At 37.0% G+C, this 17068-nt stretch overlaps 1 protein-coding gene across 1 annotated transcript in view; it reads left to right on the forward strand.

The window, feature by feature from the left end:
* The first annotated feature begins 216 nt into the window (after positions 1-216).
* Positions 217-17068, forward strand: part of trabd2a (TraB domain containing 2A) — a 52305-nt gene continuing 35453 nt past the window's right edge. The window contains exons 1-2 of the mRNA XM_023337965.1: positions 217-856; positions 2392-2952. Coding sequence (XP_023193733.1) covers positions 752-856; positions 2392-2952 — 666 coding nt within the window. The 5' untranslated portion in view covers positions 217-751. The remainder of the gene's footprint in view (positions 857-2391; positions 2953-17068) is intronic.

The following is a 17068-nucleotide window of genomic DNA, read 5'->3' on the forward strand; positions in this document are numbered from 1 at the left end:
ACCAAGGGGAAATGCAAAATATGTGGACAATGCGCGTGTGGTGTGTTTACATAGTTTATATGAATGATGCGCACAAGGTGATGTTTAATCAGATTATTGCCTCTGAGAGTGTGCGTGTGTGTGAGAGAGGGTGGAATGGGGGTCGTGATGGTGGGATTATGCGGGTAAACTAAGGGGGTAGTGGAGCTGCGTGCTCTCACACTGACACAGAGACGCACAAACGTTGAGCAGCGAGCCTGCAGCGCAAACTGCAAAGAAGTTTGGTCTAAGAACTTTTCTCACTTACTTTGGGCTTGCAACCGAACAGTTGCAACACAGACTTTTACTTTGTATATTTTAAACTTCGAATCGCGTACTCAATTCGGACCTGTTGGATCAAACTCACTTGCAACTTCTGCCTGTGATCAAATTGTCTTTCAAAAGAAACATTACAGAGCTTTTTAGAAGTGAAGAAATCTGCTTATAGCGGAGCGGTGGAAGGATGATCTGACCCTGCGTTAAAGCCCCGGAGGATACCTCTCTTCCCTCACCCAGAACAACACGTGAAACGGCAACAGAAGCAGCAGCGTCCAGGAGGCTTCAGTCAACATGACCATGTCCGGCGGTTTTGTCGGATACTTGTCAGCTCATTTTACGTGACCGCATGGTGCCGGGGCTGCGGAAATAAAGGACCGCTCTCCATGTAGGCTGGAGAAATAAACAGAGCTGTTGCAAACACGTTGTTGGAGCTGTCTTGGACAAGTTTGCTACAATGCAGGGCACTTTGGGCGCATTCATTCAGTCCTGTCTCATCCTGCTGGTACGTGCAGACCAGTGGAGGTTGAAGGATTCCTCCAGCTGCGAGTTAAATAGGAAGGTAAGTGTTTTATAACATGAATTAGTTAGTCTGTTTTGATTAAAATTTGTAATTTAATGAATCTGAAAGCGCCACCTGAACTCCTCCTTGACTATAATTATTCCTTATTTTTTTTATTCCGAATGTTGTTTGCATTGTATGAACTTTTAATATTTTGTTTACTCATCACATTAGACGTGCAAGAAAATCTGAGTAGCCTAAGAATAATTATAACAAAGACTGCTAAAGTACAAATTCAGTGGCTTGCAAAACTTTTGCACTATTTAAGTCACATAAAGCAATGCAATTTTTTGGGTATTTGATGTGATTGTTCAAGACAAAGTATTTCATCTAGTGCAAAGAATATTATAAAACAAGATAAAAATAGTGTATATATGTATTTAGCCTCCATTACTCTATATAGTAACACATCTAAACACTGTGATTAAAAAGTTGCACTGCACTTCATGCTAAGCATATGCTATCTCCATAGTGAAACATGGTGTTGGCAGCATGATGCTGTGTGGTCGCTTATTTTCTGTGGGTGAAGCGAAATTGGTAAGAGTTGATTTAATTGAGATTGTGGTAGTGATATGTTAGATTTATCTCTGAGGAATAACACCGCAACTGAGTTGAGTAAGTTCTAGTTGCAAGTGGGAAAATATGGGAATTTGCTATTTGTTGTAGTGTTAACTTTCATTAAAAGCCAAAAACTATCTTTTTTTCTTCCATGTTATATGTTCACAAAGTAAATGAACATTTATGAAAGTTACATAGTAAATTTATTGAGCTACATGCTGTCATAATTACAAGTATATAACTAAAGCCTGCAGTTCTCATCACATTTTACATGTGTGGCAGCCAACTTTCAAAGACATACGGCCAGTGCAAAGGGAGCGCAATTTTTGTGGTCAGTGTTGTGTCAGTTGAGATACTTAAATACATTATGCTTTAATTATTAGCCTTGAGGAAACAGGTTTCAAATTAAGACGTCTTTTCTCTATTTCTAATTATTTTATCTGCTCTTTGCTGATTACCCATTAGTCACTTTAACAGTAAGTCTGTTTTTGCACAGTTTCCTTGACCTTTCAGGGAGTTTTATTCAGTGGCAACAGGAATGCAAAACATTATGGGCAACAGCCCTTTAGTCAGACAATTACCCACATGTGTATTGTTTCTTTGGAACCCGGCTTCTAAGTGGCCTGTTAAAAAGTCATTATCAGTCTGTTAGCAGACTAACAGGCAGACAAAGAGGTTCTAGGTGTCAGACAATTTCGGTGTTGGTTGTAAAGTAATTGCAAATTCAAACCTTGCCTCTCTTATAGAATTTATGTGTTCCTAACTTACATTTGAGAACCTTGTAAATTAATTGGCCAATGTGAAATGGCATCAAGTTTAATGACCAGGAACTACTGAATCCAGTTCACATATATCTGGGGATTTATTTCCACATTGAATATTTTGAATTTATTCCTATGAAAAGGCATAAAATAAATGGTTTGTCGCATTGTGTACAAATTGAAAACATCAACATATATTTTTCATTTTTCCCTCAGCAAGCTGACCTAAACTCCTTTCTCTGGACAATCAAACGGGATCCCCCTTCCTATTTTTATGGTACAATCCATGTTCCCTACACCCGTGTTTGGGACTTCATCCCTGAAAATTCCAAGCAAGCCTTCCAGGAGAGCAACATTGTTTACTTTGAGCTGGACCTGACTGACCCGTACACCATCTCGGCCCTGACCAGTTGTCAGCTGCTCCCCCATGGGGAAAACCTACAGGATGTCCTACCAAGAGACATCTACAAGAGACTTAAAAGACACCTCGAGTACGTAAAACTGATGATGCCCTCTTGGATGACCCCTGATCAAAGAGGGAAGGGACTCTACGCTGACTACCTCTTTAATGCAATAGCTGGGAATTGGGAAAGGAAGCGTCCTGTGTGGGTGATGCTGATGGTGAACTCGTTAACTGAGGCAGACATCAAGACGCGAGGGGTGCCTGTCCTGGACCTGTACTTGGCCCAGGAGGCGGAGAGGATGAGGAAAAGAACAGGAGCAGTGGAGAAGGTGGAGGAACAATGCCATCCACTCAACGGTCTCAATTTCTCTCAGGTGAGTTTGATACTTTCTGAGCGTTGACTTTAAAGCTACTTCTCCTGAACATGCATGTCTTTAGCAGAGTGAATATTTAGGACTATGTTGTTCATCTTACAAAGGATAGATCTCTTTAAGACAAGCTTGCATTTATTCTTTATATAATGTACACAGACCTTTAAGAAATTGAAAAAAGCCTTAAAAGTGTAACTGAGCTGAATGTGTTTTGCTAATTAAACCACCAGGATAGAGGGAGATCTCTTTAATTGGCTTCTTGAGTAGATGAGGAAAAAGGTGAAATTGACAGGGGAGTATAAAACCACAGCTGAATTGAAAGCTCAAAACAATAAAACTGTGTAACTTTGCTTTTGCCTTCCTGTTATCTGCTGAGAGTTGATCTCTCAACCTAAATGAATCTCACACATTTAGTAAAAAGTACAATTTCTTTTTTTAATTTGCGTCTTTCATCCACATGTTCCATCTAAGTCATTTTTAAACAGCTCACTGATACAGAAAGCAGATAAGCTTAAGATTTCCTCCCTCAGTAACAACTTTCTCTCATGTGCATTTTTGTTATAGCCAACAAAGCTGTACCTTGTACCCAAAGTACCTGGTAGCACCAATAAATGAGTCATTCACTGATGTGAACAAAATATATATTTTTTCCTTTCTCTTGAGCTCCTTATTCAAAAAGCCTTCAAAACAAATAATCGACTGATTCTGTTCACCAGATGATTTGTCTGTGCATCACTATTTATTTATACACCCGAATGTGTTGTCAAGCATGCTGAAACAGTATTGACAATTAAGTACAAAGCACTGAACACATCAGCTTCATTAGTTTTATATTAATTCAATTGATGTATTTTTTCATCATAATTAATAAGCATACAGTGTGTTATATTCTTATTCATTAAAACACATATGTAATTGCAGGTCTTTCTCATTTCACTTAATTGTAGAGATTATATATTGTGCCTGTTGAAATGTAACTATTAAATCAATCTCTTGCTCATATTGAAAAAAACAAAACAAAACAATAGTTAAGTCTGAAAACTGATGCAGATCAGATGAGAGTATAGACAGACAGATCCAACAGAGGCTGTTTTTCGTATTATTAAAGTGGTAGAAGGTGTGCTGTTAATAATCAGTTGTACAAACATTCAACAACTTGCTCCCTTATGTTCTTTAGTATTAAGTAAAAATTGATCCTAACAACTCCAGTCAGAACCACAGAAAAGCAGCCTTGTTCCTCAGATGGCTACACTTAAGTACCCTTGACTACCTGTCTGTCTGTTACTCTGTGCCCTTGTGACCTTCTCAGGCTTTATAAACATATTTCAGTGGTAGCCATCACTATGAAATCATGTTCCATATTACTGAGGAGTTTCTGCTGTGATGGTCATGAGTTAAGGAGTTACTGCTGGCCATTTAGCACAACACCTAAAAGCTTCAAATAGCATTATTTTAAAGTAGATCTTACTGGACCCTCAACAGTGCAGTATAATCCTTCAGAGATAAAATCAGAAATAGAGATCTTGTTGTAATTTTGCACAGCTTTTTGAATGGATGTAATTTCTTCCATGGGGAAAAAGTTTATGATCCAAATAGTCTTAGATGAAACGTTGGAAACATCCTCACTGGCCTTTATCTAACAAGCTTTTTTAGATGAGGAATGTACAAAAAAATTCAAATGTCTTTTGTATTTTTTTTAACCAATTTTCTTCAAAGGGTTTGTGTGTTTTGTTGCGTTGACACATGAGACTGGCTATTAGAAGTATAACTCGGGTTAATGGAGATTGCCAGCAGAAAAAAAAGAACATACCTTGCATCATCATTGCTTTGCTTCAATAAGGCATACAAAGCTCCTCAGGCTCAACAATAAATTTCACTACCACATAACAAGCCTCTGTCCTAACGCTGCATAAAAATACGGCACAGCTTGAAACTTCACAATATTCACACTCAGTTTCCATCTTATTACCAGCAGCTCAGCAGACACATTCACCCTGCTGTCTCTATATTCCAGTAAACCTCTATCTCCCTCTTTCATATTATAGTTGAAAGGGCCAGTTCCATTAAAAGCCTTTTGGTTTAACTCAACTGTAAAACGTCTGTGCAGAGAGTGATGAGTGACAGACATGCTTGGTGAAAAGGTATTGCCCCATCGTCATTCTTGACTGAAACAAAACGTTTTATCAGGCTGCAAAGAAAGAGAGGGAAGCCCCATTTCTACATTTTTATAGCCTCTGATATGTTTTTACTGGCTAAAAATGAAAAATGAAAATATTTGACACTCTTAAAAACACATGGGTGCGTTAAGGATATATCTAGAATTATATCATGCCTAGTTACATAGCTGGGTTATGATGTGCAATTAAAAACAAAATTGGGGCCACTATTGAACCATAATTTGTTATTTTTTGCAAAACATCAACAAAAATCTGCATAGTTGGTTAGATAATCACTTCATAGCTGAGTTAGATTTCCACACTTGGTAATTCCTTTCCATTTTCCTGTAGGGTTCTGAAATAAAGTTCTGACAAAGTTTTAGACAAGCTGGCCCTGTAGTTATGTTTCATTTTTATATTTTCATGTACAGCACCCACTTAAAGTGAGCTTAAGATATGGAAAGTAAAGGGCATATATCACAATTTTTGCAGTTGTCTTCAGGCTTATTTCAAAAAGCATGACAGAAAGGCAGCTGTGAACACAACTTTTGTACTCGCATTACGTCTGGGACAGGGGATTTCAAAGTGTGGGAGAGCTAGCCTTCCCTTCAGAAAGCAAATAAACAACTGAAAATCTTAACCATAAATAATCATGGTCATACTTCCTACTTTTTTATTTTCCTTGGCCCAGACTCTGTCTCCTTACTTACCATACCTTTAGGTAGTTAAAATCTATCCATTTTGTTTTTGGCATTGTCATGGTGAAGTTGGCTAAATGTTCGCAGTTACTTTTGGTGCTTAATTTTTTTCCCCTCATGTTGTGCTCCTCCTGAAGTGCTCTGGCGCCCCTTATGGGGTTAGGGGATGACACCCCACACTTTGAAAAGCCTTGGTTTAAAACATGTAGTTTTGCACTATTATATAAAATTGCAGACACTAAAGACAAAATAGTGAAAGCAATGTAAGCTACTAAGACAACAATTTCTATGGCAATGTATCTGTTGAAGAGCAGAAAGTGAGAATTAATCTCATCTGAGCCCAGTAGCTTGGAGAAATCAGCACCTCATTAGGCATTTAAAATTTCTCAGTTGTGAGCCCAGTGTGCTTGTATTTCATCATCGTGATTAAAGGACGTCTGTGACAAAAACTCAGCTTTCAGATTAAATGTTGCAATTTCTGCTCTTGTTCTGACTATCGTTGTTACTCTGATATGCCTATGTGTCAGCACTCCAATTACTCTAAACAATTACACCACAAAAAAAGCCTATTTTATTTTCTCAAACTATGACAAACAGTGTTTGTCAGAGTGTCACTTTTCTACACAAAGCCCATTCCTTGTTTAGGTAAAGCTGCACTACAGTAGTCAAAATGTTATTCTGAACAGACCATCTGTCACCACACTTGCACTCTGTAATTCTTTCTACAGTTAGTCTCCCAATGGTAAAACGTCATTAGCAGCTAATTCTGTCTAGAGATTGATAGAAAAGAAGGAAAAATACTCAGACAGTATGTGTACATCAAATATGAAAGAATAAAAACTGATTCTTTGCTTAAGTTAATTATTGTTGGGTAAACATACGTGAGGGGTAATTTATTTTTCAATCATGCAATCTCTATACATCAACATACCTTTTGCAACAGCTTAAAAATAAAAACCACATACAAAGCAATACTTTCTGGCCTAAGAAACCTTTTCCTCACAAACAATACTCATAGAAGCCTCAGGGCTGCTAATTCCCTGCTCCAATTATCTACCCCTGTTGTAGAATTAACTGTCGGAGTCTTGAGTTGGTCCTCTTCCTCCTTATTCAAAAATTTATCATTTTATAATCTGGAATCTTAGAAGCTATTTTTTGTGGGCTTGGCAAAATCTCTTGTTTTCACTTCTTGACCTCCACGAAGCTCACCGATGTTTCTTATGTAAATGATCTTAGCTTCAAAACCACTCATTACATCCTTTTATTCTGGATGTTGAGTAACTGTTGGGACGTTCCTTCAATATATTCAAATATGAAACATCTTCTTTGTCAAGAAAACAGTTCATTTTATGATGCCCGTGTAAGATTTCTCAATGGCACTGCGACACACTTTGTCATCATCTATATATAGAAGTGCAGGTATGGCTCTATGGGCATGATTCAAAATGTTCAATTTCAAAAACTGAGCTTTATAAATGACTTGCATTCACTAAAATCCTATGATTTCTTTCTGTTAATTTCAGATTTTTCAGGCAGATGTACAAGGTGCAAAGCAATTCTCTTCCTTCATCAGTTGGCAACATAATATTTTTCAGGTTTTATCACTATTAATGTTAATCGTTTTGAGTCAGTTAAAAATATTGTATATTACATTCTATCAAAGGGACATGCAGGACAGAGTTTAGAAGCCTAATTTATTTTTTTCTTTCATAAAAACTGACTTAACTCATCACTGATCTTAGATGAACATTTCATTGTTTTGGATCATCACTGTCCTAACTTAGAGTAAAAATGGCCCAAAATATTTAGATTTAGAGGTGAATTTTTAATCATGTCTTCAACTACATAATTTCATTGGTTTAAAAGTGAGCGGTATTGCCTTTCGAAGTGATTTGTTAATTTAGGCGTTTGCTTGTCAATACAAATTAAGCCCATTTAGCTCATTATTACCAAAGCACAAAGATTTTTACTTTCTTTAGTCAGTTCTCTAATCTGGCTAAGCATGACTGCTCTTATTATTGGATAGTGCCCTCTGTCTTTTGAAGAGTGGGCTCAGCCTCGCCCATTACACTAAGTGAGCTTTTCCAGGACAACAATGGCTGCATGAAGGCCTGCTTTCTCTGTCACTGCTGTTGGAAACCCACGGGACATTCCACACCTCAGTGGCGCAGACCTGCTAATGAAAGTGTTGTTTCTTTCCTCCCATCACTGGGTGTAATGGTGCATGGAAATGTGATGAATGCAAGTCTCAGTGTAAGTTTGTGAGAGCAAAGAAGGAATGTTTGAAGCCCATTTAGTTCATTCATTACTGGGAGAACAAGGAGAGCTGAGATACCGACTGAGATCAGTAGATGAGGCATTAAAGGAGAAAGGCTTTTCTCCCCCTCCATTAAAGGTATGATGATGTTACCTCTGTTTGACAACCTTGAAACCCCTGTACTTTTTTTTTACTTAAACTGACAGACAACAGGGCTTTTACTCTGCTTGGTCAAACAATGCAAGGTTTGATGAAACTCAAACAAAGCCACATTTACAGCATGCCATTCTGAAAGAATGCAAAGTATCTGTTTTTAATTAAACAACTACAGGGGCATCTCAAGAAATTAGAATATTATGGAAAAAGTTCAGGATTTTTTATTGCTCATGTCAGAAAGAGAAATGTTCCACATAGATTATGGGCGTCCAACTGTCCTCAAGTTCTAGATGCGTCTCTGCTCTAGCTGACTCAAATGGTGCAGTTACCTCCTCAGCATGTCAAAGTTGTGTAGAGGTCTGCTAATTAAAAATAATTAGATACAGGTGTGTTGAACCAGTGACCACCGCTTTCACGGATACATCATGCAGAGAGTGAAATATTTCAAGCCTTTATTTCTTGAGATTTTGATGAATGTAGCTTGTAAATAATGAAAACCCAAATTTTAGTGTCTGTTCAAATTGTCAATTTTCATTCTATATAAACCATGTTCATCAAAATTACATAAGATAAATGGTTGAAATATTTCACAACATGTATAACAAATTTATATACGTTTTATTTTGTGAAATGAGTGATGAAAATGCTGAATGATTACGATTCAATTTTTTTTTTAGATGTGCCTGGCATGTTGTGTGCTGGTATTGCACCTAAATGCAGCACACTGAGACATTTAGTAGATGTTAAAGTTTTAATAAATAATGAAAAAAACAAAAATTCCACCCCCCCAAAAAAAACACAGAAAAGGCAGGGAGACTGAGCAGAATAATAACAGGAACCAGGAATAACAGGGAAGAAACATGACTAGACATGATTAAACAGGTGGAACCAGCAGTGAAAAACTGAAAATGAGTTGTATTTATACTGGGGAGGTTGATTACTGAACAAAGACCAGATGGCTGATTAGAAATGAATTGCAGGTGTGATGGGAGAGAACAGAAGGTAGGGGGAGGAGAGGGAGAGAGAGAGAGAGGGAGATACCAAAGGAACATGTTTACATGGACCAATTAGAGTGGCTTGCTTACAAGATGAAAATAGTGACTTTCACATGCAACTAGTTATGTGGAAGATTACTTTTAAAGGACAGCTGCTGAAAAAAGTATTATTTCATGAGTTAGATGCAAACCCTAATTTCAAATCTTTAAATTTCTAATACACTATCAATCATAACAGCCTTTCAAAAATAAATATTGTACTACACTGTTATTCAAACTTTTGCTGCATGTTTTTGCAACCAGGCTGTTTGCTACGGCTACATATTTATACAATGTGATTCAGAATGTGATTTTTTCCATCCTCTTCTCCAGAAAACGGTGAACCATTCCTCAAAAATGCATTCCAACTTTGAACATTACTTTTATTTGTGTACATGACTGAATGGGTAATTGAGTTTGTACAGGAAAAAACAGTATTACACTGTAATAAACAGACTGAGTCAGGAGAGAACTGCTGCCATCCAGACCCTCCATTCAGCAAGAGTCAGAGCAAAATGCCTGCAATGATGAAATATACAGCATACTTTAATGGCCGTGTGACCAAAGATTCGACTAAGGTAGCTATACATTATGACCTGTGCTTGAATTTATTATTCTTATTACAGTATTCTTCAGGCAAAAGCTAAATACACTGCCAAGTAATTGCTTTGGTATAAAAGATACACATTCCTTATTGGGACAAATTATGAATCATGTGGACATTTAAATAGGTAATGCCAAGAAAATATCATCATGTGAGATATTAACAGAAAATGTGTATTTTTCAATACCCAAGAAAACAGATGTTTAGTGCAATAACGCAGTAATTTAAAAACAAAAATTGTACCATACACACCAAGGTTATGTTGATGACTCCTAGTACAGCTGTGTTGTCATTCTCACTGATGTGGTAGGAAATTATTTATCATCTTAGGTCTATATTTACTTCTCTTTTGTCTTATCTGTGGTTATGAGATAATTCATTTTGCATCACACGGCATTTGATCAGTAGAAATAAACTTTCCATGTGTAATTACAGCATGGAGCATATTTGTCCAGTGTGTACTGGCTCATGTAATTGCTGTTTAATATTGTTTGCAAGTGTGTATGAATGTTTCCATGCATATGTGCATTTCTGTTCTTCTCTCCAAGAGGTCATGCCTGGGTATGAATGAGTTCTTTCTGTTGTTATGCATATTTTAATGAGCATATTCAGCTCTATCATTGAATTTCCAACATGTTCTTGCAACTGCCTTGCTCTGTTCTCATGTCACACCAAAGTGCTTTATTTCCTCTCCACTGTTGACCAAACAGTTGCGTATTCTATGTCTGGCATTTCCTTCGACATTATCTGTCCATCTGTCTGGATATGTGACACCAGAGAAAAAGACATGGCGTTCCTCCTAGTTTTACTTTGTACTTTTCCAAAAGGCTTCATATAAACAGAAATAAAATCATTCCACGTGTAATAAATGTCTCTTTTGTGAGCTAAATATGTACCTGCTACTTTTAAAATCAGTGCTTGCTTTTTCAAAATTTGATTGCCATCTATCCATCCATCCACTTTTATCTTAAGAACTTTTGCATAGATGGCATAGATTCATAGAAGTTAGACACGTTCCTCTGAGATTTTGGTACGCAGTATCCTAATTGCAACAGCAGCTGCACACCCATTATACAAATATTCTGTTCCCCACTGACAATGGACATCAATAACAATATATATGTGGACTGTGGCATGATGGGGTTAGCGGGGGTGTCAAACTCCAGTCCTCAAGGGCTGGTGTCTGCAACTTTTAGATGTGCCTCTGCTGCACCACAGCTGAATGGAATAATTAAGTCATTAGCAAGGCTCTGGAGAACTTATCTACACAAGGAGAAGGTAATTAAGCCATTTCATTCCAGCGTTTCATACCTGTGGCACATCTAAAAACTGTAGGAGACTGGCCCTTGAGGACTTGAGTTTGACACCTGTGTTTAGGATTTTATGTAGAATCAACTTTTTTTTAGCACAATCAAGAAGATAGTCAATATAAATTCTAATAATTCAAGCTTTAAGTTTGACCGATAAACCAACCTCTTCAATCTCATGTGTGAAACATTTGTAACTTTATTAGTCTTCCATTTCTTTAAATATTTAGCTTCAGTTTATTTTCAAAATGTTGGGTTTATTTAATCACAGTACCCTTTTCTTTCCCACTGTCAATCTTACGATGATATATTGATGTCGCAAATTAGATTTTCCATTGCTATGCAGGACGCAGTTTGTGTTCCTTTGTTTTTCCAAGATATTTGATTGAAGGTAGAATCTAATACCACTGGATGGTGCCAATTGTGCGCCAAGAAAAAGGTTTTAGATCCCCAAAAGTACACATAGTAAATGTCTCCCTTGGAGTAGAGAGTGCCTCAGGCTTTTCCTGGTTGTGTAATGCAAGCTCCTGCAGCTCGAAAGGGGATTGAATAGCTTGTTTCTCAGACTTAACACCAGGTCATGAAAATGTGTGCAAGCTCATAGAAGCAACATTGTGCTCATACAAATGTTTCATGGTTTGAGTGACCTACCGAGCAATTAGGCTTTGTAAAACCTGGAATTGCAAAACTAAAAACAAACCAAAAATATTGACGATATACAAACAGTTGTGTCACAAACAGGCTTTGAAATATTTAAGCAAGAGAAAGAAAAGTCTATTATATACTTCTCATAATACAATGTTTCTAAGCACAATCCAATCTTGAATCAAGACTTGCATAAAAATAAAATAATAATAATAATGTCAGCATACAATTATATAAAAATGCAATTTTTCAAAAATATTCAAAATGTCACTTTTCATTTGCATCACTTCTTAACAACATTTTATATTCAATCCAGAGGTACATATTCTGACTGTTTTACTTTTAAAGTTTAAAGGTTTTGATGTTTTTATGTAATCTGTGAGTTTAGCATGACAGCCAGTGACTAAATTATTGTGTTTTCACTTTACATATTTCTTTGAAGTCTGCACTGTTGACATGTCTGCTTAGTGTTAGTCTCTAAAAAGATCGAAATTCAGTTGCATTCCAGTTCTATCCAAGATATTCTACAATGCAGTTAAATTATGTTTGCAATACTGACTGCAAAAAAAATAAATAAATGTGTAAGCAAGCCCAGTCAATGGGATTGAATCATTTACTATGCATTAAATGCTTTTCAATACATGCTTGTGGCAACAGTCACTGAATTTCAACTGGCAGCAGACAAATTTGTTTAGCTATAAACTGATTGGAAAAAAAACTACAAAGTGGTAAACAGCTTTGGTGAGAATAAAGTACACCCCCTGTAAATTATGGGATTTTATGTATTTGATGATATGCTTAAAAAGTTTCCATTTTGACTTAATCTTCATTGTGAATTTTCTTTAGCACTATGGTAATATTATTCTGATCCTTATTTCCTGTCAGGAAGCAGAAAAATATGTTTAACTATCCATACATTTTACTTGCTCATTTTTTTTCAAATTACATTTGGCTCTCTATATATTTGAATTAAAAACCAAACATGTATATCATAAAATGACAAGTTTGCTTGAGATGATGAGATGACAGATTGAGATGTCTTTACTTCTTGAGGCTATATAATACTGATTAGACAGATATTACACAATATGTTGCATAGGTTGCAGACATACCAGTATAGAATATCTGTTTCACTAAGTCTAATTTTAAATAAATATTCATCTTCAGCTGTAAATATAAAACTTGGATTCTTAAACATGAACATTTTTGCTGCATGCACACTCTTTCCACTATTATTTCTAATCTTCCATTCATCATCAAAATTATTGAAAAGCAATGTTTGAACAGTTAAATAGCTTTCTAACGATAACCAACCGCTTTGATGTCTTTCAGTCTGGTTTCCGTGCTCACCACAATACTTAGACTGGCCTCGTCAAAGTGTTTAATGACATCCACATAAATGCAGACAGTGGAAGAACCGCATTGCTGGTTTTGTTGGACCTCAGCGCAGAATTTGACACTTTTGACCATGAGATATTACTGAAACAACAGGGGAGTTGGGTAGGAATATCTGGTTCAGCATTCAGTTGGTTGAAATTTTACCTAAAGAACAAGAATTTCTTTGTTTTGATAGGTTATTTCTCATGAAAGCAGACAGAAGTCACATGTGGGGTCCCCCATGGCTAAATCCTCTGATTCGCTATCTATATCAGTGTTTCCCAACCCTGGTCCTCAAGGCACACTGCCCTGCATGTTTTAGTCCAGCTGATTTCAATTGATGACTGATCAACAGGCGTTTGTTGAACTGCAATCAGTTGAATCAGGCACATTAAAGCAGGGAAACCTCTAAAACATGTAGGACAGTGTGCCTTGAGGACCAGGGTTGGGAAACACTGATCTATATGATCCTACTTGCTCAGGTTATAGCAGAAAATAAGATTAGCTATCATAATGACGTAGATGATGCACAGCTTTGCATTACCATATCACCAGGTGACTCTGAACCCATCCAAGCACTGAACAAATGCTTAGGTTGTTTCAGCAAGAGCTAGGGAAAGTCATGCATGCGTTTATCATTAGTCGCATTGATTACTGCAACAGTGTCCTCACAGGTCTCCCTAAAAACATCAACCTTACGGACCACTTAGGTCTTCTGGTTGTAGACTTCTCTGCATCCCCAGAACCAGAACCGAAGATGGAGAAGCAGCATTCAACTTCTATTCCTTCTCTGCATTTTCTGCCATTATACCATAGGTCAGTTAATAAACCAAAGGATGTAGAAGTATTTTAGAATTAGTACTCGCTCTTTATGACTCAATTTCTGGTTTATCAGGTTTTTTTCTACAAGGAAGAAAACAACTCAAGTGAAACCAACCCTGAATGTACTTGCAGATGAAATAGCAGATATCTTTGCCACTGCTTTTTTTAGCAGGCAGTTTCCATCCACTGATCCAGCATCTGATTAGGAAACCTTGCTACGGATAAACAGCTCATGGAAAATCACCGAAAACACATTCTGCTGTCTCTCTGTGTTCAACCATTGTAACTTAAGTAAAAAAAAAGCTCAGCATCTACAGTGTACTAATTTATCTTTTCCTTTATAAAAAATTTTAATCAATGTTAAATAAGTACAGTTTTTTGCTCTATTAACCCATCCCATTTTTTAAATATTTTGCTTTTCAGGCTCTTGAACAAAGTATTTATGTCTCTAGGCTCTGCTTGCTTTAAATAACAGATAACTAGCCACATTTTACTTAATATGAATGACTACAGTTTGTGCGTGTTTGCTTCAAGAATTAGTCTTTTCAGTCAGGGCAGCAGTTTGAACAAATTGCAAATATTCAGAACCACCACTGCAGATTTTAGTTTCCTGTTGCTTCTTTCTGATTTCAGCAGTCAAATGTTGGATGCTTATTTTTATAATTGGTTTCTGACAAAAACTTGCCTGAATGGAACTGCACTCATTTTCAGCTGTAGGAGACATTTCATCTTGGTTTCTGGACTCCAAATGAAAATTTTACGTTTATTACTCTAAGCCAAAACAATTTTTTTGTCTTTTGAATCTATTGAAAAAACAAATGAATAAAAAATAAATATCTTCAGCAGTACTTTAACTCTTGATGTCACTGCATGCAGTCACTGCAGGCGCCGGATTTCCGGATTGTAACTTATCAAAACCACAACCTCGAGGTTCTCTATTGCTGAGTGTCTCTACAAATTAGATGATCAGAGCAATATGTTCCTTCCCATATTAGCATCCTGCAATGGAGATTCATCCAACTTGGCTAGAACAGAAACAGACTAGCTAACGTGACAATTGACAGTGGAGAAAGGGCTCTTGTTACCAAAGAGCAGTCTAAGCCTTACACAGTAAGGCTTTTCTTACTGTGGCTAGAGCAGGGGTGTCAACTCCAGTCCTCAAGGGCCACTCTTGCAGTTTGTAGATGTGCCACAGGTATAAAATGCTGGATTGAAATAGCTTTATTACCTCCTCCTTGTGTAGATCAATTCTCCAGAGCCTTGCTAATGACCCAATTATTCTATTCAGGTGTGGTGCAGCAGATGCACATCTAAAAGTTGCAGGGCAGTGGCCCTCCACGTCTGGAGTTTGACACCTGTGGCCTAGAGCTTTGCCAAAGTTAAGTCAGTTAGGGAACACAACAGCGAACAATCGCCGTGATGGAATATTATTGAAATTAAATGGACATTTTGTGACAAAAACATATACAGTACTTGCAACTTTGACTGTTGTGACAATGTGGGGTACCTAACTTCCTTGTTAGCTAATACTCTGAAACTTTCCTGTTTCCAACACACCTGAATCAAATGAGTGGCTCATTACCAGATCTCTATAGTGCTTAATGACGTACTTACGAGGGCATTCAGCCATTTTATTAAGGTGTATTGGAGCAGTGATGCATCCAAAGGTTGCAGGATAGTAGTTCTCAAAGGTTGGACATGGGGAACCCTGTGCTAATGCTTTCTTTATACTGGTGCAAGTTGTGGCAGATATGAATTCAATCCAGCACTTCTAGTAACTTGCCAAACCTGGCTGGACTTGGGCCGAGCAACCCAGTGCCAAACCTGTCCACAAGCTCTAGCACAGAGCATTAATAGTTTCTGCCTCCTTATAAAGTGTTGAAAGGCCTTGTTTCTGCTGCCAAATATGAATCTGGAAGGAATTATTATTGATTATTTGTCTCGTTCTTTTTTCCACAATGGATTCTCTTTGTAGTTGATTTAAAATGTACAGCACATGTTTTAGATATCCTCCGTGGCCTATAAAACCTTTCCAAAAATGTTGTGAATGTAGCTTTTAAGCTGAGAAGGTGAGGCTAAAGTAGATCTCACACTGATGTTAGTTGATGCTAATAAAATGTTTCAGTAAATTCATTTAATAACCCAATAAAAAAGCAAGTTATGGTTTTGAACCAACATGACCATAAATCCACTTGTGTCTCTCCAGTTCCAGTCTGCGTTTTTGTGGCTTTAGTGGAATTTCACAGGTGGGCACCACACAGGAGGGTCTGTCAGACTGCAGATGTTTTGACCAGAGTCGGAGTCAGACAAGCAAATGTCATGATGTTCTTACTTTCAACAAAAATCTGATGAATAGGTGTCCTGTACATCAACAGGAAGTTTCATTCTACACTGCCAAGTGGTCATTGCTTACCTCTGAGACAGGAGTTACACTTTGGTGTTCAAGTCTTCAACTTGACTACATTTTGGCTTTAAATAAGGAGAAATTATGCATATCCACAATTAGTTTTTTGTCATGTACTTCATTTATAGATGCATCAATTCATGTGAGTAAGAAGTGCAACGATTTACTCGTATGGATTTTCTTACTGAAACCACTTTTGTATCAGGCAACTGTTTATTATAATAATGACATCTAAAACACTGCAGGCCTCACTTGCTTTAATTAAAGACAGTCTTCTTAATGTAATAATAAAACATAAACTGGGTAAAAATGCCATCAACAGCACAGTTCCAAGGCAAAAATTGTGATGCTCTGGAGTTGCTTTCTTGCTTTAGGACTTCAATGATTTGCAGTAATCGATGGAAACATAAAGGCAATTATGAGAGATGGAAAATGTGTGTAATTGTGCATCTCTATTATTCAATATGTACTTGATTTTGATCTTATGATAAATTGCGCTATACAAAAATTATTGTTAATGTGGATGTACAATAGACATACTGATTTTGTGGAAATTAGCAAAACATTCAAAATAATACATATATTTGTAGTTGGCAATGTGTGAGAGTTCATCTTACAGTAAACCAATGATTTAGTTTTTTAACATCTAGAATTATGCA

This window comes from Xiphophorus maculatus, chromosome 8 (genome assembly GCF_002775205.1).
Source record: "Xiphophorus maculatus strain JP 163 A chromosome 8, X_maculatus-5.0-male, whole genome shotgun sequence".
Lineage (NCBI taxonomy): Eukaryota > Metazoa > Chordata > Actinopteri > Cyprinodontiformes > Poeciliidae > Xiphophorus > Xiphophorus maculatus.